This window comes from Quercus suber, unplaced genomic scaffold (genome assembly GCF_002906115.3).
Source record: "Quercus suber isolate HL8 unplaced genomic scaffold, Cork oak 2.0 scaffold_218, whole genome shotgun sequence".
Taxonomy (NCBI): domain Eukaryota; kingdom Viridiplantae; phylum Streptophyta; class Magnoliopsida; order Fagales; family Fagaceae; genus Quercus; species Quercus suber.
The window spans coordinates 165,326-174,042 of NW_027069676.1; the positions used below are offsets into that span (position 1 = coordinate 165,326).

General features: G+C 28.7%; 1 protein-coding gene across 1 annotated transcript; it reads right to left on the reverse strand.

Annotated features, from left to right (window-relative positions):
• Positions 1 to 382: 382 nt before the first annotated feature.
• LOC112006583 (uncharacterized) lies at positions 383 to 3,375 on the reverse strand. Its single transcript, XM_024038871.2, has 3 exons — positions 3,056 to 3,375; positions 1,699 to 1,921; positions 383 to 1,151 (listed from the first exon to the last, which is right to left on the reverse strand). Exons 1-3 carry the CDS (start codon positions 3,269 to 3,271, stop codon positions 745 to 747), a joined length of 846 nt encoding a protein of 281 aa, XP_023894639.2. The 5' UTR covers positions 3,272 to 3,375; the 3' UTR covers positions 383 to 744.
• Positions 3,376 to 8,717: the final 5,342 nt, after the last annotated feature.

Here is an 8,717-nt window from a genome sequence, read left to right on the forward strand (position 1 = left end):
TTTTTGCAAAAAAGTATAATACCATATCATGTGGTATTTATTCACTGCACCATTACACGAATGCATGACTTAGTATAATAAATAGACAAGTTACTTTCTCTAATCTTGCCACCAATTATTTGTGGAATAAATTCTTTTACTAATGAGGGTGTTTGGTCAGTTTAGAGCTCTTCTACCAATTGATCGTTCTTTTAGGCGTGTTATTTTTAGTCCATACTCACCAGTTAATTACAAATAGAAATCTCTTAACCACAGCCCAAGATGTTCGTTTTTCGTTTCAAAACCAAGACGTTCGTTTTTTGTATCAAAACCAAGACCTCAATTTGAAACATATATTAATGATACAGTGTCACCTCAAATCTAAATATATAATAACATAATATGGGAAAGATTGAAATTATGTGTATATATATATATATATATATAAAAGATAGGAATTATCTGCCTTCGATAGGCACATTGTACATATACTAACACACCGCAAGCTCTTGTATTATGAGCTATGACCCTAGAATTGATACTCAAATGACACACAAGTTACAAAATTAGTGCTTCAAAAGAGAATCAGCTTCGCACTGGGGGTCTTCCTAGCTTGAGTCTCATCAGCCGCAGTAAATTTTGTAACAAAACTCATTCACCAATATATGGCTCAGACAATAATACTACTAACATATATATTGTACCAGCCTAAGTAGAGTATCAAAATTGTGGAAGGCAAAAACGTGTTGAGGTCCAGCAAAATCCTTAGGTGACTACTACAGCAGGAGAAGCATTAACATGTAAGCGTGATTCACTGGCTTGCCTAAACGACAACGTTGAAAGTTTGTTTATGGATTCATCATCAGGACTAGACGACCTCTCACTTGAACCAGACCATTTCATTTGCATGAAGCTTCTCTTTCTCCAAGGACCCATATGGATTTTCTTTTCCTTCATCGACTTCTTGGCTGCATCACACACAACTCGAACAATGGCGTTGAGGTAGTCAGGTTTCCCTATGTAATATTCTGGTAACTGGCTTGTAAGTTTGTGGTACTCATCACATGCTTTTGCAATCTTGAATTGGTCACGGAACTCCAACTCAATCAGGAATGATATTTGTTTCTTTCGAGAGGCTGTGCTTGCTATCACTTCTATATACTCATGTGAACCTATATTCCAAGAAAAAAAAAAACGATCAATATAAGATTTTTAAAATTTGCAATAGTTACTATGTCAAAGGTTATTATTGCTAGGATTGTATTCAACTATTCTTTATTACTTTCGTAATAAAACAGATAAAACTTAGGTAACTATCCCTAAGTATTGTACTTCAAGTTTGATTGTATTGAGCAATAAATCAAATCCTTAAATTTAATTGTTCTTAAAAAAAATAACACAATTTTTTACTACATTAATCAATACAACCATGTGATCGATAACCTAAAATATATTTAAAGATCCGTATCTAAGCTTTGTCATAATTTTAAAGCACATACATTGAGGCAAAGGAAACAAATGTCTAGCATGATGTTTCTACTAAAATATCAAGTAAAATTCTGCAAATTGAGCATAATTAAACCATGGATGATTCATATTTTAAGAGAAAATAGAGGTTTTACCTATGATGTTTCTACTAAAATATCAAGTAAAATTCTGCAAATTGAGCATAATTAAACCATGGATGATTCATATTTTAAGAGAAAATAGAGGTTTTACCTCCTGGAAACTTTTTGGTGTGTCTCCATCTTGAGGTGCAGAGAGTGGCCCTGAACCCTTTTTCACAAAGCAAAGTGACAACTCCACGTCGAAGGCAGTGGATGCAACCATCGGAGCTTGGCTTTGAGCACTTGCAATAGTCCAACTCTTTGGCAAGCTCTATTATTCGGCTAAGCTCTTGTCTCAACCTAGATGCTGTTAAACTATAGTTCTCCAAAATCTCCTGAAAAATATAACATAAAAACACAATCATTTTTAGCCTAAGGAATTTGATAGAAATTTGACAACCCATTTGTTCCATAAAAAATAAACAAATTATAATCACCTCCTTTTTTTTTTTAATTAATTTTTTTTTCTTTTTTTTTTCTTCTGTTTAATCAATTTGTTTACTGATAAAAATAATAATCTAGTTATGTGGCTGAAAATAATTGATGCTCTAAATCTAAATTTTCCAGACATTTCTAACATAAATATATTTGGATTTAATAATGATGGTGATTTTTTTTTTTTTAAGGGACAATAATGATGGTGATTTAAAAAAGAAAAAAGACAAAAAAGATGTGGCAATGCAATAAGACAAGTGTTATGAACATAGCCAATTATTGTCACAAACAATAATATATCTACGTCATGCCAAATTAACCACAAACAAATGAGTGTTGTCCAGACACTTGAACCTGATATTTTATTTTCACTACCTTAATTCTGAAATAACAAAAATAACTATTATTCCAACTGTTACTTTCACCAAAAAAAAAAAAAAAAGAAACAAAAAATTAAACCTAAATATCACTTATAATTAATCAAACAGGAAATCAATATCAACATCATAGTATCATTCTTTCTCAAAAAAAAAAAAAAAATCATAGGATCATACACACTTTTTTTGTTTTTTTGGTTTTCTTTCAATTAATTAATGTCGGTGCTAGAGCCTTGAATCAGCAAGCTGCAGCCATGTATTAATTACCGCATAAACATCTCAGCTTTCAATTTACTTCCTATTTTGTTTGCACCAATCTAAAGTTTCAATTTCATTTTTTAAAATGGAAATAATTCAACTTTGCGTTTGTGCATAAATATAAAAGATCGATCGAGGACAATAAGCAGAAAAATATCATTTTTTTTTCCTATTTTTCATTCTAGTTAGGCTATGCTACACAAACACAAGAACATAATTTCAGAAAGAAGAAAAAATCACCAATTTAAAAAAAAAAAAAATTACTTTTCCATTATATCAAAATATTATGAAACGCCAAAAAGAAACAACAAAAGGAAACTCCAACTTTTCTCTTATGCTTTTGTGAAAGATAAGAATATATATGTAATATGAAAGATTGTGTTAATTAATGGTATGTACCTGGAGCAAAACCTCTTGTGTTTCCCAGTACAAGTTTCTCTCATCTGGGTCATTATGGGAGTCATTTCCATCGAATTCATATCCATCATGTTGGTCTTCCAAAGGCCTGTTTGAGTCGTTACCATCTTCGCCAAAAAACTCAGAAACTTTCTCCTCGAGGCCGTCCATGCCCTGAATATTTTCTCCAAAAGCCTTCCCTTCAAGAAGAATACCCATCTTCTTGTAAGCAAGGAAGAAAGAAGAGGAGTGAGAGAGAGAAAGAGAGAGAGAGAGAGATTGAGAGAAAAAAATGGTAGGTGTGCGATGAGAGTGCTCATGAAAGAAAATTGAGCAAGAGGTGAGGAGTATATATAGGGTTTGCCACGTCAGAAATGAGAAAAATATTGTGAGTTCTAGACTTGGTAGTATGCTATTATTGGAGCCTGGAGGCTTATGGACTATTGTAGAGAAGTGCAGAATTTTGTGCAATATATATATATATATATATATATGAAATGGCCTTTTATAGTAAGTTACTAATTGTTTAATTTAGAAAAATTGTAAAGTTAATTATTGTGAATTTTACCAGGTTTACAACTTGATGGATAAACATGGTTGAGGCCACGTCAAAAATATATACAAATTTGTGAATTTTTTTTTTTTTTTTTTGTATTTTAAAAGTTGATAATGATATGTAAAGTTTATAAGATTTCAATAAAATAAAAAGTTGTAATTATTATAATATCACTTGTTCAGTTTATAATAAAGTAGTGTCTCAATAAAAATATAAATTATAATTATTGCAATGATCACGCGTTTAGTTTATAATAAAGCTCTTATTAATTTTAGAAAAATGCTAACGAGTGTCCTTAGAGCACTGGTTAATAATCTATTTAAAAAAAAATTTATGAAAAATGAAAAAATAAATTATTAATATTTTGACAGTTTTTTTCATTTCTCATAAAAGTGGTATCAAAATTTTCTTTAAATTGATTATTAACCAGTATCCTAAGGGCACTCGCTAGCATTTTCCTTAGCTTTATATGCTGGCATTGATAAAATCTCCATTATTTATGAGAAATTTTATTACTATCTTGTAATCCTCTTTGTGTTTTGAGGAAATTAAGGGGGGAAAAGCATCGAGCTTTCTAAATTGCAAAAAGCCAATAATGACAAGAAATAATGTGTTTTCAAGGAATTGAGGGAAGAGTGAACCCGGTCTTTCTTCAGCTGCAAGTTTGACTAGAGAAGAAAAAAAATCTTAATATAGTAAATTCTTGTGTCAAAGCTTATCCGATTTCTCTTAGTATTTGTTTGACAAAGATTATTTTTGCCAATTTATTTTACTATTTAGCTTATTCTTGTTATTATTTATAAGTCTTATTATNATCAGTGTGTTTGATTTTTTTTTTTTTTTTCTATTTTAAATTTTAATTATTTTATAAAAAAATAAAATATGTAACAAACAATAATTATTGTTACATAAAATGAAACAGAACAAAATCACAAAAGTATCTATTCTTGATATTTAAGTTGTTATATCAAATGTTTTCAAAAAAAAAAAAATAAAATGTTTGTATCAAATAAAAAGGTTGTCTTAAAAATAAAAATAATTACTTAAAACAATTCAGCCCTATATGTCTATTATAATGTGGTGAATTGAAAGTGAGCCTACCTCAAATATATCCTACTTTTGAATTACCTAAAATTTATGCTGTGAATTATATGCTCTCATAGTCTCATTGATAAATCTCCATTTTAGTTATGAGAAATTTATCATTATCCTGTAATCCTCTTGCAAAAAGCCAATAATGGCAAGAAGTAATTTGTTTTCAAGGAATTGAGGGATGAGTGAAATGGGTATTTCCTCGGTTGCAAGTTTGACTAGAGAAGGAAAAAAATGTTAATATAGTAAGTTCTTGTGGTCATATATAGCTTATCCCTCTTAATAATAAGAATGTATTAAAAAATAAATATAAAAAAAAAAAAAAAAAAAAAACCTTGTGAAGTGAAAGATAATAAGATAAGCAGGTAAGATAAGGCATTATGTTCCACGACATATCAGGTGTGTTTTGATTTTATTTATTTTTTCTATTTTAATTATTTTATTAAAAAATAAAGATGTATGACATACAATAATTTGTGTAACATAAAATGAAACTATGAAATCTTTTTTTTTTAATAAGAAAAAACTATGAAATCTTATCCAGGTAAAGATCATATTGTAGCCTATTCTTTTTTAAATTTAATAAAACGACAGAATTAGTCTCTATTCTTGATATTTAAGATGTCTTAAAAAATAAAAGAATTACTTAAAAAAAATTCTGCCCTTATAGGTTTATTATAATGTGGTGAATTTGAATGTGAGACCTACTCTTCTCAAAAAAAAAAAAAAAAAAGAAAAAAAAAAGAAAAAAGAAAAAGAAAAAGCGAGACCTACCTCAAATCTTTCCTACATTTGAATTACCTAAAATGTATGCTGTGAATTATACTCCCCCATGGCCCCATCATTAAAATGACAACACAAGCAGGTTCCCTTTGTTTAATCATGAAGATAAATAGTGCTAAGTCAGTAAATGGAGCTAAAAGGATGTCCTTACTGAAAAAAGAAAAAAAAGAAAAAAAATGGTGATGTATTTATTTCAGTCCAGTCGTTTACGTGCCCAACTTATTTATTTTTATTTATTTAAAAAAATTTATTTTAATTTTTTTGAAAATTTCAACCTATAGCATTTATTCCTAATCATAACTTTTTATCATCAAATTAAAATACTAATTAATTTTTGGTGTAAATGAAAATTAAATTTATCAAAAATTTTATCAATTGAGCTAATTAAAACCCTTTTATTTTTTTAATATTTTGATTACATATTCTCTTGAAGCTAATTATTTAATTAACCTTACTTTTAATTATTTGACCAATCACCATTAACCTTCTTAGCCAAATATTATATCTTAAAAGAAGTGCCCTCCCTTTAAGAATCCTCTTCATTGCAAATATTGTCCGTTTCATTTATTTCATAGTCTAAAGTAGATTTTTGGACATAGTCAATGACTCAATAGCCTATACACTATTAAATTTATTAAATAAAATTTGAACTGTCAAATGGACGAAATGGATAAAAAATTGCAAAGTTCTTGGTATATATATTATATTTCTTTTTCTTCTTCTTTAACTGGATACTTTAGGTTCGTTTAATTATAAGGCAGAAATTAAAAAGAGGGAAGATTACCTTTTTCTGTTTATATTTACTCTACTTCATTATTTCAATTAAAATGCATATATAAAAATATATTAAAAAAATCAAAATGAATTCTTTTATATATGAATTTTAATTAGCTTAATAGCTAAAATCTATTAATGTCAAATAAAAGATAAAAAATATTCTTGTATCACATTCCATTTATATTGATGTGGTCGGGATACAATGAAGGATTCAAAAGATAGCCTTGCAATTGGTTACCTAAATAATTTTTAAGGGGAATAACGGTATGATTGTAACTTGGATATATAATCTAAAATGAAGAATTTTGTCAACTAAGGTTGCATTTTGTTATTGGTTTAAAAAACTAGTTTTTTTTTTACTATTTAGTTTATATTTTTGCTATTATTCAGCTTATTTTTGATACTATTCATGAGTTTCACTGTACTATTTCAGCTACTTTTTAACTTTATTTACAATACTTTCAATAACAAAAATTCAGTTTAAGCTAAATAAATTGTTCTCAAACGAACTCTAAGAATCAATATTATGTGTAGGAGTAATTATCAACATGCTCATGAACAGCAAAAGTCCCTCTCTTATTGCCTATGGCCACTTGGTAGAAGAGGCGAAGTCCTTAGCAAATTTTTTTTGTTGCTATTGAGTTTCTCTGTATTAGATGACAGGTATAATTCTGTTGCTCATAACATTACTAGACATGTTAGCAAGGTATTAATGTGGATGAAGGATATTTCTCCACACCTCCATAACGTAGTTTTAGCCAATGCGGTTGTTCTTTTTTAATACTACAGGCAAATGTGTAGGAGTAGGACTAGCAAATGTGGCAGAGACAGACAGGTTGATTCTCCATCTCTATCCTCAAGCAGGTAAGATAAATAACTTCTATCCTTGCTCTCTCTCTCTCTCTCTCTATATATATATATATATATATATTAATTATGTGTAGGAGTAGGACTAGCAAATGTGGCAGAGACAAACAGGTTGATTCTCCATCTCTATCCTTAAGCAGGTAAGATAAATATATATATATATATATATATTTCAATACCCACCTTTAACCTATTCAGCAATTCTGAGCGAACAAAACCAAGTAATTTTAAAAAAGAAATAAGTTCAAAAAACATAAGGGATGACAAAATTGGTCTTCACTCCAAATTCTAGATAGTTTAGACTTAATTACAACCTCCATAACTGTGTCTCCCCTAATTTGTCAAAGTCCCTAATTAAGTACCTGTTATCTTCCTATTGCCTTTTCTAGCTCTAACTTCAACTTGAGTCTAACTTGTGCTTAATTCGAGTTAACTTCTTATTATGATCAAATTAATTAGGTATAAATTAGGTCCATTGGCTTGGATTGCAATAATTGATTATTGATCTTCTAAATTGATTTCATTCATATGACATCTTTTTCAATATATATACTGAAAAGCACATTTCAAATACAATGTCACAAATGGAAGCTTACAAAAATGCTAGCATCAAAGAGAGATGAACATGTAAAAAATATATAAATTTTTTGTACGGCCATTTTCAATCATAAAAATCAAAGCTTATAAAAAAGGGTTTTTGAAGGTTGGTAAGATTGCCTACAGGACGTACATTAATTTTAGAGATAATTCAAGGGATGGAAACCAGCTAATAAAGTAAGACAAAAGGATAACAATAATACTAATGTATAATATTTTTTAATAAATCAGCTTCATGCCTAACCCTGCCTAACCTTACTGTGGTGATGTCTCAATCTATCATATTCATATGACTTAATAACACACTATAATTTCCCAAAAACAAGCCTGACTTTTCTTTTCACTTGTTACCTTCAAATATATTTGAATATTAGATGTCAATTTTGAGGCAAGTCATGGTAGAGGGCGTACCTAGAATTTCAAGTTAGTTGGGGAGGTTGAAATATAAGAAGGAAAAAAAATTCATAGGTATTTATATAGTATAACAAAACTATCACTAAAATCAATACACAAAATTATTATTTCTTAATACATTAAAATACAATCATTTACCAACAAATACAAAATAATATGTTTCTTAAGAGCATCACTGTTACCAAAAAAAAATTTATTTTTAACAAACCAAAACTTACGTTTTCTACTTTAATATAGCATTTGAAATGTCTCATACAGTAATGTTTTTAGTATTCGATGTTCTAAAATACTAAATATTTATTATTTAGAACACCTAAATGCTATGCTCTAATACTAAGCTGACTAGGATTTTTTTTTTTATTTTTTATTTTAAAATTTTGTTTTTGTTAAATTTTTTTTTTTTTAGTTGGATAGTTGCTAGTTGCGTAGGCTCATTAAAGAAAGAAAGTCTAAATTTTTGAAGAGTAGACACACACTCTAGAAATAATATATATATATATATATAATAATACATTAAAAAAAATTCTTTTTTTTTCTTTGGGCCGGGGGAGCCCGGGCCCTCTTTGGCCCCCCGTGGGT

Coding starts and splice junctions, on each gene's coding strand:
- LOC112006583 (XM_024038871.2), bottom strand. CDS start 3,271: ATGGGTATTCTTCTTGAAGGGAAGGCTTTTGGAGAAAATATTCAGGGC. Junction 1,922..3,055: donor CACAAGAGGTTTTGCTCCAG/GTACATACCATT, acceptor TATATTTTTCAG/GAGATTTTGGAGAACTATAG. Junction 1,152..1,698: donor CACCAAAAAGTTTCCAGGAG/GTAAAACCTCTA, acceptor CTTGGAATATAG/GTTCACATGAGTATATAGAA.